Below are 22,466 nucleotides of genomic sequence, written 5' to 3' on the forward strand. Positions count from 1 at the left end.
AGGGTGGAGCCTCCCTGAGCCAGGCCTGCTATTTAAAACGCTTGGAGGAATGTCAGGGAGACAGCTGGGACAGGAACAGGGAGTTGGAGGGTGGGGTGGGGTGGGGTGGGGGTTAGTGGGAGGCTGACTAAACCATCAACCATCTCCCTCTCACCCTCACACAAAAACAAATTCCTATATCATCAATGACCTATTACTTACTTCCACTAAGTGTCTGAATTCACCTCAGGATGTCCCTCAGGGTGGGATGTTAATAGTAGCACTGCTGTTATCAGCTTGACTAGTTCTGAGCATCCAAGTGGGTCAGTTTTCAAGATCGTTCCACTCCGGCATTATGGTCCCATATGACTTCCTCTCCAGAGTGAGACTGACCTTGGGTGGAGGTGTAAGGAGCATGTTCACTGTAGATGTGTGTGTGTAAATGTGACGCTGAATGGGTATGTGCATTGGTGTGTACATATGGGTGCTATAGAGAAGAGAACCAAGGGGATATTAACAAACAGAAGTAAGCTTGTGTGTGTGTGTGTGTGTGTGTGTGTGTGTGAGAGGGAGAGAGAGAGAGAGAGAGAGAGAGAGAGAGAGAGAGAGAGTGCATTGTAACATTTTAATGCAGTCACGCAGACATCGGCCCAGTCGGTGCATGCTGCTAAAACACTATTTCCCAGCAGTAGCACGACTCTTTGTGCCATTGGACTCAGCAGGCCAGCAAGCACTGAATTCGGAATTAGCTGGCTCTCAGATATATGCACAACCCTGAATAGAAAACTCTGGAAGTACATTTTATGTTAAATATGTTACTGCTATAGGTGTAAAGGTGGTCCTCAGCACCACTGTGCTTAAAAGCCTTACAGTGACATCTGTCTGGGGAAATCAGGTTTGATTTTTAAATATGTTTTTATCAAAGACAGAGCTGTTCCTGAGGCTGAGGAGCCACAGTTCTTCTGGATTAGTAAGAGTATTGAAGACAATTTTAAAGGCAAACTAAGCTACAGGTTGTAGAAATTTCTGTTTCAAAGCATGTGTGAGCATAACCAGATTCATATACAGTGTAATAAAGTTATTGCTAGTTTAGCAAAAAACTTCAACAAACTTCAACACCAAGAACAACAGGTTCATGGATGAAGAAACATGCATTTTTCTACAAATCTAGCAATTTGTAATGGCCACATTACAAATTGCTAGATTCCGTAATCCAAGGTTGCCCGCTCAGCAACCTCGGATTACGGAGGAGTCACCACGGTCGATAGAGCACAGTCAACAGGCCTCAGTAGCCTCACAGTGACAACAAACATGGTGGGACACCAGTATGGACACCAGTTAGTCGTTTGACATCAACAGAGGTTAGTTTAGTAGACAGGGGTTATAGTATGGAGGCGATTTACAGCAGTTGTGACCAGGACTATGACAGAGGACAAGCAGACGTGGCAGGCATAATCTCTTAATTAGTCAGTTCATTTTTTTAATGATTTAATACCACAATTCTGGCCCTATCGTACAAATTGAATCTTTGACATTAAATACTGTTTATTGCAGGGGTTGTGTTGGTACCTTTACTCATGTTGGTATCAATATTTAGGCCTTCAAAACAGCCCTAAAAGTTCGAACCATTAAAAGAACTTAAGCTCTCAACATCACTTGCTGCTGATCTGATGTTAGCATGGTTGGACAGGCCTCTGTTTCATCAATATCCGACGTAACTGGCCCCGCATTGTTATACATGTATGTATGTAAATATGTGAGTGTTAGGGTCTCACCAGTCCAACGAAGGAGGAGAGGATCATGCCCACACGGACCACCACTCTCTGCTCAGGGCTGATGGCTGGCCGGACCTTAAGGTTGTAGTTGGAAAAGACCGCTTTCGTCAGATTCTTCTCCACATCAGACGCACCTGTGTGACGGATGGATATTGGGCTTATATGACAGTTTCAGTGAGGCCTTCAGGCTTCAAACTGATTGATCTCTTTGTTGGGATTATGAGAAACCCATTGCTGGTTGTCTGTTTAATTCACCATTATCAACATGTTCACTTTCTGCAGACAATAATGTGGCTAGTGCTGCTGAGTTCAAGTTCTTTACTGTCAAGCAATTTCCATTTATATTGTCCATTTCCTGTCACTCTCACAGCTTAAAATTCATGAAATGAACCCAAACACTTTTAACTAAAGTTTCTGCTGGGTGCTCTGTGCAAAACCCATCACACTTGTGACAAGTGGGGGCAAAGCTAGCTGATTGGCAGGCAAGGTGTGCTGTGCATTCAAATATGTGAAGCAACGAACCCACTAGCTCAGCGGCTGAGTCAATAGTGCACAGCGAGTGGATTCTTCCTAGAATTAGTTATTGTAGGAGGATGTGTCGCCGAGCAGGAGATGGCCAGAATAGTTGTAGCTAAATCAAAGAAGTGAAAGATTAAATCAATTCAAATTCAAACTAACAAAATAAGTGAAACATCCTCCTAAAGACGGTATAGACAGTCCCACCTTCAGCAGCACCACACCATCAGATTGACGGCAAATCCCACAGAACAAACAACAGGTTATTCAAATGATTGTTCCGAGAGAAAGAAGACAGCATTGTGTAGGGATTGCACTGAATAGGTAACAAGATAAAGTTGGGCCGAGTTTGACTTTTTGAAAAGAAGAAATGTTGTGGTGAAGGGGCCGAGGCCTAAATATGAGACAAATGCCTTTTTTATATATTACTTTGCTGTATAACTTGGTATAAGCATTCCCATTTCATTCCTATTCGCAGTGGGATTGAAGTTTGTGTTTTTATTGCAAAGTATAGTATTTTCCTAAATCTAAAATTTACTGCTGTTGGTGTCTAAATGTAGTCAAAATATTATGTGCATTAATCGAACAAAGTTGTTTTTCTGCTTAAACCCTTACAAAGTAGTTTTTACACCTCAACCCAAAAAGGTGGTTTCATGCCAACACCTCAAAAAGTCGTAGGTGCCGTTTAGCTTAGTTGGTAGAGCGGGCATCCCATGTACAGAGGCTTTGTCCTTGATGCAGCAGCCCTGAGTTTGAGTCCTGCCCTGGGGTCCTTTGCTGTGTGTCACTCCCCCTCTTTCTAATCCTGTTTCCTGTTGTATGTTCAGCTGTTCAATCAATAAAACCATATAAAGGCCAGAAAAAAAAAAATCGTAGCAAATTCAGGATGAACTTATTCACTAACAACATGGAAAACATAAAACTACACACAGCTGTGAAAACATATAATTTCATTAACATCTGACACTAGTGGGACACATATACCATGTAAAAGCAAAATAAAAAGCATCAAAATCCATAAGATTAATGCCCCTCAGACCTTGTTGCCTGTTTCTTGCCTGCAGACTTTATCATTACCCAGCAGCTATAAAAGTGTCTCACAACAGGCACTACCAACACCCAAATGCTTACATTCCATTGCAATTTCAGTTTTACTTCCAGCCATTTCCTTGTCAGTGCTGGAAGGTTAGAAGCATTTATAATCAGCAGCCCTGGTGACGCAGCATTCATCACGTCTGGCATAGCTGTGGCCCCGGCAGGATCTGACCTGACAGGAATAAATGACAACGATCACCCGGCAAGGCACCCCCATTAGCTCGGCATGGGGAAGCCTGGCTGCTGATGGGCGAGGCTGCATGGCCGACTGGAATTTAGCATTTTCTTCTCCCTGCCTAGTTTAAATGACTTGGTGAATAAGTCAGACTAAATGACCACTCCTTTTAGGTGAGATGAGACCCTGTTGAAGGCTAACGTTGAGCATTTGAAGGATGCTCACGATGAATAAAACTGATAGAAATAAAACACAGAGGCAGATTTGAACAGACTCGAAAGGCACTTCAGTATGCTTTCAGCTGTTTTCCTTCATGATTATTTCAGCGAGAGAGTGATAAGTATGATTTACAAGTTGACAGTGACAGCAGCAACGTTCATTAGAGCTACATATTTTCTGAGTGGTTTGAGTGCACCGTATTTGTCCAGGAACCACTGATTGGTTATGAAATAAACAGCTTGAGGACAATACACCCATTGATTTCCATTGATTTCCATTTCCCATTGAAAATGGATACCTGACAACATTGCCTTGATTGCACTGGTGCCCTGCATTGGTCTGTTGTTTTGATGAGTGTACATATTGTTTAAACCAACACCGATGGTTCTACACAAGGATTCCGGAGACCATTTGTTGCTTGTTGTTATTTCGGCTCTTTGTCTTATCACAGCCTGGTTGACATAATGATGAAATAAATCCTAAAGCTGACAAAAGTCAGTCCCATACCTGCTTTGCTTTGCTACTCTTTACCAATGTGTGACTCTGGTCTGGAATATTTTTATGGTAGCTAATTCTGGTAATTTTAGATTAGATGTAGGCTACATAAAATGTTTAGGCACTTTTTTTGGCATTTGTATAGCTTTATTGATAGGACAGCTTCAGAGATGACAGGAAATGGGATGAGAGAGGGGTGATGACACACAGTAAAGGGCCCCAGGCCAGGAATTGAACCTGGGGCCGCTGTAGCGAGGACACATAGGAAGCATGCTCTACCAAATGAGTGCTCAATGTTTAGGCACTCCTGAAATAATGGCTCCAGGGAAAGTGACATCAGTTTGTTGATTGATCGATCCATCATTTTACTCCAGGCTGAAATATCTGTTGCAATTACATTTTGTACAACAATTCATGGTGATCAGAGGATGAATCCTAATGACACAGGAGATGAACTAAGTTTCGTTTTACTACCAAAATGTGGCTGACACTTGTGGTTTTGAGGAAAGATGTACCGATACATAGGGCTACTTATCGAAGTTCGATACTTTTAAGGCACTAATTGAATTGCCTTGATACTATTGAGTATTGATAGATGCCTTGTCATTTACACCATATTTCAATACCTAAGGAGTTAATCCCATGTGCATTAGTGAGCCAGCAAGAATGCGGCATGCTTGTAGTGTCAAGAGCTAATAGCACTGGTGAATGTCTGTCTCGGGGCACATAGGAAAAAAGACTCTCCAAGGGTAAGAGTAATGTAATCTTTCGTCAAAATGGATTTCATAAAATTGGTATAGACAAAAGTTCAGGAACCAGCGTCGAGGTCAAGCAATTGGTGCCTGTATAAGAATTGATGTTCTATATACCCAGCCTAAGATACGACTTTCTTACCTTCTCAATAACACTTCTGATAGGTGAATTTTGCGTATCAGACATTATGCAGTACCATTCCAATACCAGTGAGTTGTATCTACACTAATAATGCTAGATTGATGTTGTGTTATGGATGTTGTCTCACTCAAGCTCCTTGCCATGGATGGATACTGGCTACTTGCACATTAAAACAAAAATAAAACCAATATCCAGCATTTTTGGCAGTATCAAAGCTTTTTCTGAGACTGATATCTGTGTCAGGCGAAAAACCCTAGTTTTGAATGACGTATATTGGCATCTCTTGGATAGATTGTCATGAAATGTGCCCCAGATATTCAAGGCCTTGAGGGAATGAATTAAAATATCATCAGTGATTCCCTGACCAACCCTAATCAGCCCCAGCTGTACGTTCTGTTAAGGGCGATTAGCAAAACTAAGATGGTAAACTTGATAGACATTAGCATGTTGCAGTGAGCATATTGGCATCCTGATCTTAGCACTTGGCAAACAGCCCTGTTGTGACACTGTACTTAGTCTTATTATTCCCACAGTTTGTCTGTGGTGTGTTCCCTTAACAGACTTGATACACCTTGTCTAGACTGCGTTCTTTTCAGTGTCTTTGCTGTGACGCATAATCCCTGAAGCCACATTAGCATATGGAAGCAGTAGGCTGAGCACGACTTTAACACTGACAGCACTGTATTACCAGTCACTTCAGATTAGGTTTGGTCGACCTCTGCACACTCTCCAGCTAAAATATCACTGTGGTATACATTTAATATTCCCATAAGAACGTCCTTCATGCCCCAGGGACACAGTATATTCCTTTTTTTTTTTTTTGACTCCCAGAGTAAATCTGGTATTTTCTGGTGGGTTCTAGTTTATGTGTGGCCTCATGTGGCAGTATCCATGTAAGAAGTATAACGTGACCACCACTCTTATTATATGGGCATGTCGTGTCAGCTTGTGCCTTACCTCCCAATGTGCTTAAGCTACATAAGCAACAAGCCAGCAGGAGCAGATCCAGGCCTCTCATGGCGACCCCCAAACCGTCTCTCCTCCTTAAAACAGATCCTCGGTCGATTAATCCAAGTCCTTCAACGTATTTTTGTGTCTTCTTCTTATTTTCCAGTGGATCTTACTGGAAGTCTTCAGTGTGAGTTTTGGTTTGCTCAGTTTGGACTGTTGTTGTCTGTCAGTCAGGCCGGCCAGGCCAACTGCTGTCTGCTCCAATTACATCCTTGGGGAGGGTGTGTGTCACAGTTCACCCCCTTCTTGCCAGCGTGCACCAGGCTTGACTCTGCTCATTGGGTGTTTACTTACACACTGCTGGTTCTCAAACTGTGGCTGAGGTACCCACAGGAGTCCTTGTAGGGTTTTCAGACAGGTCCTCAAGAAAATGAGTGAAGGTTAAATTACAGTAATATTTCACTGAGGGATGATATCTTGATAAGGCAAAGGAAAGACTGGTCTGACACGAGGCTTCGGTCTCCCTGGGTCAGCCAGCCGTTTAACCATTTAATCACACTTTTATATCGACAGAGCTATATATTATATTGAGATGAGATATTTTACAACCAAGGAGACCTTACTTCTCAATGTCATAAAAGTACTTCTTGATGTCATAAATAATTACCAATAAACCAGATTAATTAAGAAAGGTATGCTTGGAAAATGATGTTAACGTCTTTGAATGAGGCAATATTCAAGCATATTCCACGGATATTTTATAGTGTTATAATTCGAAGAGAACCAGCACATGCCAATATTCTCATGGATGAGTGTCGCATCTGTCCATGTAGTTAAATAAAATTGCATTACACATATTTACAAGTTGGCCTCTTTCATAAAAAGCAACATTTTGGGCTTATTTAATTTACATTAGATTCGATTATTTTCATCACATTTCAAACATTATTACCATGAAGCTGTCTAGAAATGTAATGATAACCAAGAGACCTTATTCAAATGGCAGCCATTTTGCACAAACATCATGCCCAGGGTGGGATAATGCTGGGATAATGTAATGCTTCTTGTGCTCCAGGTTGCAAGTCATCTAACAGTAGATAATCAGACAAATTGCTGTCATGTTACAGCATCCCAGATGATCAGCAACTGAAAAGACAAAGGACTGTGAAAATCTGGAGGCACATTCAGCCATATTTCACATAAAACAACATGTTTGATAACTTGTTAGCTGATGTTAGCATTCCACAACTACCTAGCTTACCTTAGCCCTTCCTAATCATATCACAACAAAACAATATTGTATCGAACAGCAACGCTGTCTACAATGTGGTTGAATGCTAATGTTAGCTGTTGCCTAATGGAAGCTAATCGGTCATCAAACCTGTGGTTTACCGCTTAATATGATCCGATGTCCCTCTCCATTAAACTAATTGTTGACTTTACAGTAGCCACTCAATCAGGAAAAAGTTTATTGGTAACAATTGTCAGATTGCCTATATTTATATGACTTGCACCCCTGGACACAGCACTGCAACATTTGAGCTTCCCACCCTGAGTGTGGTGTCAACAGAAAAAGACCACCATGTGAATATGGTCGATAAGATAGGGGCTGAAACTCCCTGCTGCTGATGCCCTATATACATGTAGCCAGAGAAATTATACATTTTGGTCTCTGTTCTTGTCCATTGCGGTTGTGATTTCTGATTTTCTTGCATGGCTGGCTTGTACAGTCAACCACTGTAAAAACAGGACATATAGAGGTGATACAGCAGCCATTATTCTTACAGTATAACGCTAAGTTGATCAACCCATTTTAACTGCCACACACTGCTGTATTTTCTGAAGGCCCCTGCAGTAAAGCATCTCTATCCTCCCGATATCCCTCAACTCATCCCTTCATGCCGCTCTGCTCTCACTTACATTCATCGGCCATCCACGCCACTGTAATTTATGATCCACTGTCACTGCCATTTGGCCCGCCGCCAATTTAATTACCATAGAAGCTAACTATTAACAGCTAGCCGCCAGTGTCAAGTCACACATCAAAGCTGTGGTCATTGGGGAGTGTATAAAGCCTAGGTTGGCAGTGACTCAAATCCAGTGATCTGTCCCAGAGCAGCCATAATAGATCACTGTTTAATGCAGAAGTAAGTAGTTAAGTTAAGTTAGATGGATTGTTTACCCTTGATTGTTATTGGGTCATGGGTGGAACAAGTGAGAGGCGACATGTAACTGGATTACAGTAATGAGAAAAGGTTGATGATGTCACTCCGAAGATCAATTTTGGAGATGATCATTATACTCTATTCCAACACGATGGCAAAGTTCCCACTGTCTTTCTCATTTAATTATATTGAAAATGCATCAGTGTAATCACTTTCTTTTTTGTGTATTTTCCTAATTACTCCAGAGAGATAAAGCTTGTCTTATCTGAGTTTTTCAAATTAAAAGTCTGACAATTGAACGTAGCGTTACAACTTCAACTGAAAGTGATAAAAGTATACTATATAGACAAAAAAAAGTTTGTGGACACCTGTACAAATTATGTAGACACCTTAACGTACAGGGCTGAACATGTTATAATCGCATCCACTGATCAACTGCTTCCCCAGCTTCCATTCTCCTAGGAAGATTTTGATCAGACTATGGGTCCCGGCTGCACAGATTTGCTCCCATTCAGCCACAGGAGCATTTTCATAGACCTCAACTAATGTTGGGAGGTGAGCTAATCCAATTCATGTTAAAGCTGTGTGATGGGGTTGAGGTCAGGGCTCCGTGCAGGCCAGTCAACTTCACCCAAACCAAACTAGGAAAACCATTTCTTCATGAACCTGTCTTTGTGAACAAGGGGCATTGTCATGTCGAAACACAGCAGACAAACACAAACTGGTGCCATAAAGTTCCAAAAAGTACACTTTTATGGAAAATAGGCATTACTTTAGGGTACTTTCACACCTTACAGATTTAAAACCGAAGTGGATGCTTTCAGGTCTGACAAGTGAAGCCAAAGCAGGAGCACCTTAAAGCTGCATTCTATGTCGTAGCCAGCAGGGGGCAACTCATCTAGTTGTAAAAAGATGTTTAATAGAAATCTATAAAAACATGACCCTACTTGTCCCTTGATTTATTACCCCAGTAAATAGTTTTCTAATGGGTCTCAATCGCTACTAAAGTACTACTTCATTCAGCATGATGTTTGAGTAACCCAGGTTATTTTCTGCAGTTTACAGAGTTACGAATGTTCCTTAAATAACCCGAACCCAAATGCATCACTTGAAAGTGACGTTGTTAAGCAGCTACACACAGGAGGGTTCCTGATTTAAAAAAGAAAAAAAAAAGAGAATGAAAAATCATACAAAATCGACACTCCTCAATACTCCAGAACTTACCTCAGAATCTTCATGCTTTTCTTTTGTTCATCCTCAAAATAACGCAGTGATACATGTCTGTACAGCTGCTACTCTGCAAACAGAAAATGCCAATATTTAAGTCTGCACTATCTAAATGCTGCTGAGTTTAATGAATGTGAACAAATATTGTCTAAGAAACATCACTCAGGTTGTAGCCTACGGTGTAATGCACTGAATCCATGGTCCTATTATACTTCTTGTTTACGTCCCCCAAAGCATTATGGGTACTGTATATCAGCCATAGTGTGATGGCCCTGAGGTGCACATCACAACGGCAAATAGACAAACACGTTAGCATGTGACAAAACACAATATTCCCTCACAAAATAAAACAGTGACTCACAAAACACAACAACAACTCACAAAAACGCACAGTGACTCACAAAACATAACCATGACTCACAAAACAAAACAATGAGTTACAAAACACAACAATAGCTCACAAAGGGCAACAATAACTCACAAAACACAACAGTGACTCACAAAACGCAACACTGACTCACAAAACACAAAAATGACTCATAAAACACAACGATGACTCAAAACAACAATGACTGAAAAAACACAGCAATGACTCATGAAACACAACAATAACTCACAAAAACGCAACGATTACTCACAAAACACATCCAGCACTCACAAAACACAACGACAATAACAATAACTCTTGTTTACATCCCCCAAAGCATTATGGGAACTATAGTTCAGCTGTAATACAGTGGCCCTGAGGTGCAAATCACAGCGGCAAACAGAAAAACAAAACAACATTTAACAAAACACAACAATGACTCACAAAACACAACAATGACTTAAAAAACCCAACAGTAACTCAAAGAACACAACAATGACTAACAAAACACAACAATGACTCACAAAACACAACAATGACTCCAAACACATTAATGACTCACAAAACACAACAGTGACTCACAAAACACCACAATGACTCCAAACACATCAATGACTCACAAAAAATGACAACAACACACGACACTCCAATAACACAAAACACAACAAAAACTCACAAAACACAACAATTATACAAAACTCAACAATCACTGACTATATAACAATTGCTCCCAAAACACTAACTCAAAAAAAAAACACAACAATCACTCGCAAAACACAACAATCACTCACAAAACACGCCAATGACTCAAAATACAACAAAAACACAACAATTAAACAAAACTAAACAATCGCTAACAATACAATTGCTCACAATACAATAACTCACAAAACACAAGAATTATGCAAAACTCAACAATCACTAACAAACCTCAACATCAACATCAGTACCATACTAGAGGAATCAGACTGGAACGGGCTGTGTGTTAAAGAACTAAACCTAAGCCACAACAGACGATATGATCATATATTGTGTTCAGATTATGTTAACGCTGCTCAGCACCAAATAATAAATGATTTAAGACATGTAAACAATCTAGTGTGACTTGTAGAACGACTTGTGTGTTGCAGGAACGAGACCAAAACACCCGACAAAAACTCTCAGCAGACCAGCGTTACAATCATACAAATATATTAGTTTGTTTTATTCAATTATATCCAATAATACGTCTCCCTTGACTTTGTGTAAGTTATTATAGAAATAAATACAGATCATATTGCAAATGCAGAGACAAGAGTTTGGGATAATAGAGTGTTGAGGAGGGGGTGGGGGAGGGCGGGGGTGGGGGCAGGGGGTTAAAGGGGTTTAAAGAGTAAATATTGGGTAAAGATTGTTTCTTTGAAGGTGTCCAGTAAATGATTGGCGCATGCATGCTTGTAGTCCCGCCTGTCTGTGATCCTCGACCTCAACCCAGGAGTCTCGAACTGCACTGTAGTAGTCCTTCACAGGTCTTTTCTCCAGGTGATCCATGGGTCTGGATGGCGTCATAGTAGTTGTGTTATTCCACCTTGCCGGCAACAGGGGGAGTTATTGCACCCCAACCACATTTGCATGGATATATTTATATATATTTATATATAGATATATTTCTTTTTTGCCCCATTTGTATACAAAAATAGTGTCATTGTGGCTTTGATAGCTGGAAGACTGAAGCACTCTTTTTGCATTTGGAAGACGAGAAGGAAAGTAAGATTATGGTGATTTTTCCTTAAAATCTTTTTCTGGAAGACTTTTTTGTCACAATAACTCGGATCGTCCATGCAATACAAAGAAGAGCAAAAAGAAAAAGAAAAAAGACAAAAAAAAAAAGAAAACAAAGAGTCCCAAAAAAATCCTCCGAGGATCGATCACAGAACCACACACACACAGGTAAGAGGGTGTGTTTGTTGTTGTTGTTGTTGTGTGTGTGTGTGTGTGTGTGTGTGTGTGTGTCGGAGGGAGAGACGGACGGTGAATGAGCAGTCCACGTGAGCTGCTGGTGAGCCAATTAAAACCCCGCTAAGAGATAAAAGGTCAGAGGTCGGTCGGCCCAGTGATTGACAGGAGGATTGTGGGCGGGGAGGGTGTCGGGAGGACGAGGTTTGAGACCCCAACACAATCCAAGCATTCTTTTTCTCCTCCGTTCGTCGATCGAGCTCAGTTTTTTCATCACCCCACATCGTGTGACAGAGGAACGGACACGGATATGGATTTCAACAGCAAAATAAACACATCAGATCAAACACACGGGGACTAACAGTGATTCTTGAAGGGCATTCTTCTTTTCTTTTCTTTTTTTTTTTTTTTTTACAATGTATACCAACAGTCATAATTCCTCATATGATTTCATTACAAGTCACAGTACTTCCAATTAGAAATACCCCAGAAAACACTTGGAAAAAAGGGCTAAATAAAGACATTCCATCATAGTGCACAATTTAAAGACGTCACTAAAATGTAATCGGTGCATTAGCTCAGCAGAGGTGAAGTCCCTCCATGATCTGTTTGGTAAAGGTCACCCCAGTTAGCCACATCTGCGTCGCCTTGGTGCAGGGCGCTGTGTGTGTGTGTGTGTGTGTGTGTGTGTGTGTGTGCGTGTGTGTGTGTGAGCAATGCAGATGTGCTGAGGGACTGTGGGGTACGCTTTTTAAAAAAAAAAAAACAAAACAGCCTGATTTTTTATACAGGAATTTAATGTGTTCCTCAGAAGTGACATTCAGCGCCCGGGCTTCCAGTGTAGGAGCACCTCTTTATGATTTTTTTATTTATTTTTTTTTTTTATTACGAGGCGGGCCGGGACAAAAAAAAAAAAAGAAGAGAAGGAGAAAATCTGTCCGAGGACGGCGTCACTCTTTTGTCACGTGAGCCTCCCTCTCTCTTTGCTCCCTCTCTTTTTTGTGTTTTCTGCTGCATTGCAGATGTGGTGAAGGGACTCCACCTCAAAGTAACGCACGCACGCACACACACACACTCAGACTCACACACACACGCTTGAACAGCAAACCCAGCTCACAAAAAGGGCGAAAGTGTTAGAAAAATAAAAGCTCTAATAAAACACACAGTTGGGTTCTATATCAATATTAATTCACGCCCTCTCACATAATGTGGCTGCACCTTGTTAATGGAGTTTATTGCTTTCTGCCCAAGGACTCGTGCTCATTGATTTGGCCTCTGATTTATCCTCTATTTTTCTTCTCTCCCTTCCTCTCCGCTCATACTTTCCTCCCTCTCCTCTCGGATGCACATAATGGACACGCAGAGATATTCAGTAACGGTTACAGGCGGCGATTGCGGAGCTGATGAGTGGGAGAATGCGCACGTGACCGTACATACACGTGAACCACGCGCCGCCAGGTTAAGGGGAAGTTCGCAAAAAAAAAATAAGGGAATTGGAGAGAGGGAAGTGGAACTTCAACGGGAGGCTGTGAGGGCAGGAGTTAGCTACAGAATGTGACACACGCCTCTCTCCCTCTCTCTGTTTTCTCTCTTGGAGTCCTTCACAACCCCGGATGACCCTCTCTGCAGTCGCAATTCGCTCGGTAAGCAGGGAGGGCCCTGACTCGGAAGAAATGGGAGGGAAGGGAGTCCCCGGGGGGGAGAGGTGTGCTGGTGTGTGATGTGCGAAGTGTGCAGCTGAATCAGATATACATCATTTAACCCCCTTCGATATCGCACACGTTCACATCCGCACCTCTCTCTAACTTCCCAAAAAGATAGGCGACGCCAAAGAACCTCCGCGGTGCCAAACGTTCTGAGAATCCAGAAGCATTCATCAGCCGGTTAAAAGCAGTAAATTCAGCCATCGGTGTGTGTGTGTGTGGGGGGGTTTCACTAATCAAACATGTGTCTCAGAGAGACGGCCGGCAAGATAAATGGCAATCTTTATATCCTGTAATTCACACGAAATCGTTTGAAGTGAAGCCTGAAGGCCGCAGAGCGGACAGGCTGGAACAGAGGAGCTGATTTCGGGCTTCACAAAAGGGCTTACAGCGGAGGAAAGTGTGGGCCGCGGCAAAGTTGGTGATGAGAACACACACACACACACACACATGCAATCATGCAGACTATCCACACGCGATAAATGGTCTTGTAATTCTAAATTTCCCGCAAAGTGAAATCCATAACACAGCAAACAGAGTGGGATACACGTTTTCAAGCCTCCACCCCCCCCACCACCACCCTCTTATCCCAATATATTGTTAAAAAATACCCCACGAACAGGCAACATCTATTAGGATTAATCTGATTACAAAAGATAATATTTGTTACAGCTTTTGCCAAAAAAATAAAATAAATAAATCACAGGAAATGCTTTGAACTTTTGGGAATAAATCGCTCTAAAAAGTGAGTAAGTCAATTTTCCTGCCGCAAAAAGATGCTTAATCGTGGTTTAATAGCATGAGGATGAATATTCAATAACAGTCTGCAAGCTGGAATAAAAAAAGGAGATTCATCAGCATCTTCTACAGTGGCAAAACGAACAGATACCGAGATCTGAGTGCACGCGGCACGAACATCTCGCTGAACTGAGGTATCAGCTCATCACTCGCTAGAAGTCAGTGTCGACCGATGCTCAACAACGTCACACAGATCTAATGGTTTAATAAAATCATGGCTGTCGTCGCTTTGAGCTTGAGGCAGGAAATTAGGTTATTGTAGCCCTACAAATAAAGTCTGAGCTCACGTCGGTTTTTTGGGGGGTTTTTTGCATCTGTACAGGCATGTGCGTCAATGGAAAATAATGCTGCATTTGTTATGAGGGTTAAAGGGGCTCTCAAGTAATTTAGCACTGCACTTCCATTAAGTTAGGGAACTTGCTAGAGGTATATTTAAAGAAGAATGGTTGAAATCGAAGCAGCAGAGGCTGAGATAACCTGACTTTCTCATGACTCATGTATTATGAGTTGAGCTAAAAAATAAAATAAAAACAAACACTAGATCATCATCATCTGATCTACATTCCCCATAATGCAACTCAAACCCTGAACAAACAAAGGAACATGAAGCCCAATCAGAAAGCAGCTTGATGACATCACCAGATATTCACCAGGCATGCGTTCAAAAAGAAAGCCCGGCAAATTTTAGAAGCGGCGCAGACTGAACACACGTTCACCCAGAATAAAAACTAGCTCTGATACCAGTATCGCAAATGCCTCTGATGCAACCTAAATGATGGATCAGGTGGCGCTAATCACCGATCTGAAGTAGTAATTTAATAGCATTGAACAAAGAACCTTAACCACTAGCCTCCTGCACAGCTGTGTATATATTACGTAAATACGTAATGTAAGTCAAACTCCTACTCACAACAAATAGGAGGGAGCATATCAAGCTAGCTGCTGCGAATTGAAGCTGCCTGTAACAAGTTAGCTCAGTTGGCCGCGTAGCTAGTAGCACAGACTGGGAGCTTGGAGAACCATGGGAGTGTAGGTGTTTAAACCAGTGTGAGCCGGGGCTAGCTTGTTAGCATGCTAACTTCAGTAATTATAATGGCAAAACTGTAAGTCCTTAAAAATCTGTTGATAATTTTGACCAATTTTTGAATGTTTTCATCTGAAATTCTGAAATTTCATTTTGTGAACGGCCAATACAATTTAATGACAAGCAGCTGGAGTAACCTCCGGCGTATTTTAGCTAACTTATGTTCGTCATTTTGCGCATCTGTTAGGCTACGGGGGAAATAGTCTGTGTCAAAAGTGCCAAAAACATCGACCTGCACCCAAATCAAATGGCTGGTTTGCTGGAAGTCGATTCTTCTTCGCCGCTCTAACATAGTGAGCTAAATGTTAGCAATTTGGCAAATACTTTACATTTTTTTCAAAGAGTGTTTATTTATTGTATGTATTGTGTATTTGCTCACGCTATACAAACGGTTGAACCTGAACCAGAAATACTGGTATCGGAACTTAAGCTTACCTTGCATATTTAAATCTAATGTCACTCCCTAAATAGTTCCAGGCAGGTTCTGAGAACAGGCATGAATTACCACATGGTCAGTTGCTAGGTAATGGCTGTACAGTCCAGGTCTGGGATTTAAGCAAATAACGTGAGGTGATAATTTGCTTCACTTTCTTGTTTGAACGCAGCTTTAGAACGCTCTCTCTGAAGCCACAGAAAGTCCTTTTACAGCAACTTTGAGTGGCTTGGGTAAACCGAACTCTACATGTAAAATAGGCGAGTGCCCCTTTAATTATACGCAATTGTGCAATTGACACATCGCTTCACTGTCCACATCTACAGCGGCCATGTACTTTTCACTTTTTCCACGTTAAAAGCTTCACAACTTTTTTAGCCCTTAACTCTCTTTACATCCGTTCTCCTTTTGATCCAAAGTCAAACTTCTGAACACAACAAACATGACACGCACATAAGAAAAAATATTGCAACATAGATTTCCCAGCCCTTAAAATATAGTCACAGAAGTCTGTCTCGTTTGCTGACTTCCTCTCACAGTATCTCTCCATCAGTCCCGCACAGCCTTATTTCCACTCCGGTCGGCACGAGTCCGACTTAATTAAATATTTGCGTAATTACTTTGCGAGCGGTACTCAAACATTGTGTTCTGGATTTAGCGATCCATAGGGGGTGACCGGGTCAGACACACCAACCTGAGGGTCTATTTAACAGTTTAATTAAGGTCTTCAGCGTGTAAGTGAGGTTTTAACAGTAGCTTGTGTTAAATACGTCACAAAAAAAAAAATTAAAAAAATCATAACGGGCACAGATCACTTAACTTGAGTTTCTTTTTCTTTAGACCTTCCTTTAGCTTATTTCCTATATTACCTCCACTCCCTTGTCTTTCCCTCTCAAGCAACCTCTTCTCATTCCTCTCACCCCTTCTCGGTCTCCCCACAGGAAAGCGGAGGTAAAGTTTGCTCCATCTCGCAGGCAGCAGATTACTTTGCTCAGCAGCTCGCCTCTATTCTGCGCAGGTTATCAGCTATTATTATTTACAACCACAGGTTACAGGGGGAGCAGGGGATTATGCATGAAATGAGAAGTGTGTGTAAATGTGTGTGTGTGTGTGTGTGTGTGTGTGCGTTCGGGGGGAACTCTCTCCACATTACCATAATTCCTCTCTCTTCTGCTCTCCTCATCGCCCGCAAATTATTTCCCCCCTAAAAACCTCCCTCTTTCCCCGTCTCTCTTTTCTCCAGAGCGTCCCTCTCTCTTTCCGAGCGCCGATCATCAATCTGGCCTCGCCTCTACCTCCTGAGCACACTCGCTTCCTACAATACATAAACATTAGGCAGAAACAATTACCCAGCCTGGCATATTGTAGCAAGAAAAAAGTTTGATATGAAAAATGATTGCTTTTCGTGTTGAATGGGAGGAACAAATGGCAGCGCGCGCGACGAGGTCTGCTGCGCGACAACGGTGAAACATTCTAGCTCGGCTACTTTCTTGACCAGGATCAAAGTAATTATAACACATTTATCGTCCTTTTTTTAAAAAAATTCTTCAGCCTGTCAATTTCATTTTTTTATATATGACTTTGGTTCTCTTGCTCCTAACGAAACAGTCGCAGTCGTTTAAATCTATGAACGTTCAGTCATAAAAGCGCAACGCAACAAGTGAAGTGACATGTAAATAAGGCTTGAATTCCTTTGCATCGTAACCGAAGTCTCCAGGAGAGATTTACAGTAATTCATATTAACATGTTTAGAAAGAGATACACAAATCTGAATGGAGTTAAAAAAAAATGGAGATGCTCAGTAGCAAGCAGTCGAAACTCTTCGCTTATAAGGGAATTGATTCATGCTGTCAGTCGACAGATCCATATGTAGATTAAGATTTAAAGGACCACTTCAGTCATTTAGTATTGCACTTCCATAAAGTTGGAGGACTTGCAGGAGACAGATTTTAAAAAAGAATGCTCAAAATTGGAGCAGCAGAAGCCTGATTTTTAGTCAACTGTATGGGTCAAGCTATAAAAAAAAAACACTGGATCCTACATTCCCCACGATGCATTGTGATGGCATCTTTCCTTAAACTGTCTCATGTAATATATGCATGGGATATTACACATCAAATTATTTCAGACTACGTTAAGTGATGTCACTCCTGTCACTCTAAGTTGGAGCTCACGACGACAAGCTTGAAAATAAAAGAAACTGGTGGTGCGGCATTAGAAAGAAATTAATTACCAGTTGGGTTCAGTTGGATCGGGTCTTGTTTAGGTCTCAGTTTCAGGCCTTTGTGGTTCTGAATTCCACAGCTCCCGTTTGTATTGCAGTCTCTCAGTTGGGCTTTAACGCCTATCACTCAAGACCAAGTGATGTCATTGGTGTAACTCTGTCAGACGTGGGCCCTGTCCACACAAACACAGGTATTTCTTAGGTAAGGTACAATATGTAAGAATCAAACACCAGTCAAATTCATATCCACAACAAATAGGAGGTAGCATATCATGCTAGCTGCTGCCAACTGTAGCTGCCAATAACAAGTTAGCTCAGTTGGCCATGCAGCCAGTAGCATGGAATGGGAGTTCGGAGAACCATGGGGGTGTTGGTGTTGGTAGCTGGGTAGCATGCTAACTTCTGAAATTACTATGTCAAAACTGTTTTAATCTAAAATGACACAGCCACATTTGCTTACAAACTGGGCTTCATCAGTATATGTAGCATCGATGGCATGTGTACTCGGATAACAGGAGTACCTGTTATGTCACATGATGCTGACCAAATTGATGTTATATTGGCTTAATTCAAAAAGACAATAACTGACACTGATAATTTTCCTGTTTATATCAGCACAGTCATGCCCAGTGTACATGAATGGACAGGTGTGTTAGTATGGATGGATATTATTTCTAAAATGGTGCTAAAACACTCAGCACAGACAGACAGATCGTTCTTTGTTTCAAAAATATATATGTGTGGACATGGCCTCGACGGAGCTCGTCCAGAAGACACTATGAAATTGTTTTCTCCGGCTGAAGGGTCCTCTACATGACTTTGAACTAACCTATCATTTAAAATGGGTGGAGTGACCCTTTAAAAAATACCCCATATACATAACCATATAGTACACAGTAGCTGGAACAGTGATGGGGTAGTGTCAGCAGCCCAAAGAAAATATATTTTCAATTCATCACAATTTGGTAGCTCAAGGTGGACACAATAATTCAACAAAAACACCTTTTTTTTCTGTATTTTCAGACAAGAATACCACGTCGGAGGAGTGACAGAGGGTCCACAGATTCTGTGTGGGCCTTTGGGGTTTGTGCAATGCATGGCCAGCCGTAGTGAAACAAGCTATTGCAGTGCAATCACAAGCTACACAGTCAGGCTCCATCAGTACACGATCTCACCGATGATATCCTCATCATCTCCCACAACCTGCACACACTCACCACTACATCAACATGTGCAGTTGGGAGAGTGTGTGTATGTGTGTGTGTGTGTGTGTGTGTGTTAATGCATGTCATTGAGTTAAGTGTGTTAAGTTGTGAGATAATTGTATGCGGTCGTCACTCATGGATATCAAGATGCTAAAGTGTGTGCACCCAGCACGCACACCTCTTTGCGCGTGTGTAAATGTCAGTGTAATAATGAGTGTGTGTGTGTGTGTGTGTGTGTGTGTGGTTACGCAGTGTGCCGAGGGAGCTCTTGGCCCCTCGTTTAAGGGTCGAGAGATTCTGATCAGCCCCAGACTCCATTAACGGAGCCAGAGGACGGGAGGGGTTTTCTTGTGCCGCAGAGTGGAAAATTGAGTCCATGTCACAAACTAATCAAATCGCGCCAAAGGTGAATGGAAGAAAAAGGGAACACACGCACACACACACACACACAGATGTCTGCACGCACTCACACACATGCACGCACAAACACACACAAGCAGGGCTGACAAGTATCCAGGCCATCTCACAAAGTCGCTGACACACACAGAAGATGTGGACTGAGCAGATGGCTGCAGAACAAAAGTCTGCAAGGGTCTCTGTGACAGCGTCGCATTAGCATGACTCCGTGTCAGGCTAACATTAGCATGGAACCCTGTGGGGAAATGAAAACACAACCCATTTGTGAAGCGCGTGCTGCAGAGGGACGGACTTGACGGCGGCGCATGTTGTGGTAAAACCAGGAAGACGTTGCTCGGGTATTTGGTTGACTGGAAGGACGTCGCTGATGCATGTGGGGTTTCCTTCCAGTGGGTTACACACACTGTGGTGACATGCTATAGATGCTAGGCGAGTGTTCACCTCTTCATGGAGTTATTGCTTTTATATCCCAGGCTTTGATAATCACAGGTTATTAAATAAGAAGGTGGAGGGCTGGTGTGGATGGGGGTCCGTGAAGGTAAAAGGGGCTTCCCATTGGCCAGCTCCACTCTGCATGGACCTGCTCCTTTATCTCCAACTTTACACAAGTGGATTGTGGTACGTGGAGTTCTTGCGGGGTCAGTGTTGCAGGCAGCAGGTGTGTGTATGTGTGTGTGTGGGGGGGTAGCCCTAACAACCAAGTTCAGGTGTCCGCTGGTGCCCAGTGCCCCGTGTCCTCCACCTCTCCTCCCACCACCCGTGTCTCTGAGCGCTAGGAGGTGGAGGTTTTGGTTTTGGATTGAGGGTCCTTCTTGCCGTTCTGGAGCACGGGCGAGTCACTGGAGGTCTTGGGCGTTTTCCTGGGCGGGCTCTGCTCAGCGACGTCATGTAGAGAGGGCTCCCTGTACATGGCCACTAAGGAGGGAGAAGAAATTGTTAAAGTTCACATAAAATGCTGATTTTCACGTTCACAGTTTTACTTTGGATGACAGAAATCAGCAATCTTTCGCTGCAGCACCTCTATTCACATTGTTTAGGGCCTTCCTGCTGGAAACCCCCACTCTAATCCGATTGGTCAGCTGTCACAGGCCTTAGCAAGCACCACACCCTGTGTTTCCAAATTAGCTCTGCTAGTGTTTTGGCAACCACATCCATGGGAGCCATGGGAGCATACCTGAAGGTAATGATTGTGTAGCTGTGATCACAAATTTACGAAAGTCCTGACCACTCATCTGAAGACTCAAGTTTCAAAAGACAGACTGTTTACGCTTCACAGTAGACTGAGTGTTTGAACACCTGGACCTGCTTTATAATAAAAAAGACAGTGAATTTCATTTTCTAAAAATTGGTTCTTGAAGACTGGGTAAGGAGGCGAGTTACGATATAAATGCAAGGGTGATACAGGAGAAAAAGCACCTTTAATACTTTAGTTTGTTCTATGAAATGCTTTCTCACTTTCCCTTTGATAGATACAAAGTAACATTAAAAGCCTGTATGCCTATATATATATATATATATATATATATATATATATATATATATATATATATATATATATATATATATTTCACGATCGCACTGCAGTCTGTGTTTTGCTTTCAGCACTTTGTAAATGTCTTCGGATTACATTGTGCACAATAATGACCTACCTACATATCTGTCAGCCATTGTGGGTTTTTTTTTTTAAATAGTGGCAAGTGGCTGCAACAATGTGAACATGACCTTATTCATTCAAGATGTGAGTTAGCTGCAACTTTGATAAGGAAACAGTGGTGCACAAAACACAGCAGAAGAGGGAATCGAAAGGATCCTGGCACCTGGATCACTCCCAAACTTGCATTTTAAAGCTCCACTGATTAAAGTTTTATAAGAACAGTGGATCAAATAAGGGTTTATTTAGCAAAACGGGTCACTCTTTGGGAGTGCTGCTGCATTTGTGACAAAAGTAGTACAAAGCCTTTTGTGGCTCCAGAGGAAGCTGCTCGTAATCTGATAAGTTGCCTCCTCTGATGTCACTCAGTGGCTAAGTTGCATTGTGGGTAATGTGGGCCCAAGGTTTTGTAAAACAGTGCAATGCTAGACCGGTGGACCAGTGGACTGTAAAAGAAGTGGAGTCACATTTTAACGCATGATTTATCCCTCTCATTGCTCTCATCAGCAATGATCCACCAGCATCATGCAGCTGTATGTTGAGAAAAAGCTTTGATAAGTAACTGTACACTACCTGCCCAGCAACAAGAAAGAGTCATACTTCCCTTTAGGAGATGGTGGAGACCAGAGAAGAACATGAAGTTTTTTTATTAACTGTCCGTGTTGTGTTTACAGCACATCCTACTGCCTCCCAAGTGACCCCAGAAATGAACTAATGCAGCTTTAACAATGATCAAAACATTCCCTGATTATTTACTACGAAAGTTTGAGAGCAAAATTATCTCTCTGCCTTGTGCTGCACCTCCCTTTTTATAGGATTAGACATGCACAGAACTTTTTTTTTTTTTTTTTTTTTGTCAGAGACAAAGAAAGAGAAAAGAAGACAGACAGAGAAAAAAAAGAGTTTATGCAAATGACTAACTTTGACAAGAATTACCAACAATGTTTGTAAGGTAAATGTACAATGGAAAATCAATATCATAAAACACTGTAAATATAGTACAGCATGTCTTTAGTAAGAAACAAGTTATTGCAGTTATTAGAAAAATGTTAAAATCCCTATCAGTTCCACTTTTTAGTACTGTGCCTACAGGCATTTAGTAGTCAAGTAAAATTCTGAAAATGCAGCATGACATATAAAGTTAAATACCTTTTGATA

General features: G+C 41.8%; 2 protein-coding genes across 8 annotated transcripts in view; both read right to left on the reverse strand.

Moving 5' to 3' along the window:
* Positions 1–18,164, reverse strand: part of chrnb1 (cholinergic receptor, nicotinic, beta 1 (muscle)) — a 36,311-nt gene extending 18,147 nt beyond the window's left edge. Inside the window, exons 1-4 of one of the 3 annotated variants that reach the window (XM_037112241.1) lie at positions 18,045–18,164; positions 9,489–9,561; positions 6,106–6,191; positions 1,755–1,888 (exon numbers count right to left, since the gene is read on the reverse strand). In XM_037112241.1, the coding sequence (XP_036968136.1) occupies positions 1,755–1,888; positions 6,106–6,191; positions 9,489–9,502 (234 nt within the window). In that variant the 5' untranslated portion in view covers positions 9,503–9,561; positions 18,045–18,164. Of the gene's footprint in view, positions 1–201; positions 511–1,754; positions 2,814–6,105; positions 6,192–9,488; positions 9,562–18,044 lie in introns of those variants that run through there. The other 2 variants (XM_037112244.1, XM_037112243.1) reach the window with 2 other exon arrangements.
* Positions 15,560–22,466, reverse strand: part of fgf11a (fibroblast growth factor 11a) — a 144,485-nt gene continuing 137,578 nt past the window's right edge. For 4 of the 5 annotated variants that reach the window (XM_037112247.1, XM_037112250.1, XM_037112249.1 and 1 more), the window contains one exon: positions 20,413–20,572. In XM_037112247.1, the coding sequence (XP_036968142.1) occupies positions 20,430–20,572 (143 nt within the window). In that variant the 3' untranslated portion in view covers positions 20,413–20,429. Of the gene's footprint in view, positions 20,573–22,466 lie in introns of all 5 variants that reach the window. The other variant, XM_037112246.1, reaches the window with a different exon arrangement.

This window comes from Acanthopagrus latus, chromosome 10 (genome assembly GCF_904848185.1).
Source record: "Acanthopagrus latus isolate v.2019 chromosome 10, fAcaLat1.1, whole genome shotgun sequence".
Taxonomy (NCBI): Eukaryota; Metazoa; Chordata; class Actinopteri; order Spariformes; family Sparidae; genus Acanthopagrus; species Acanthopagrus latus.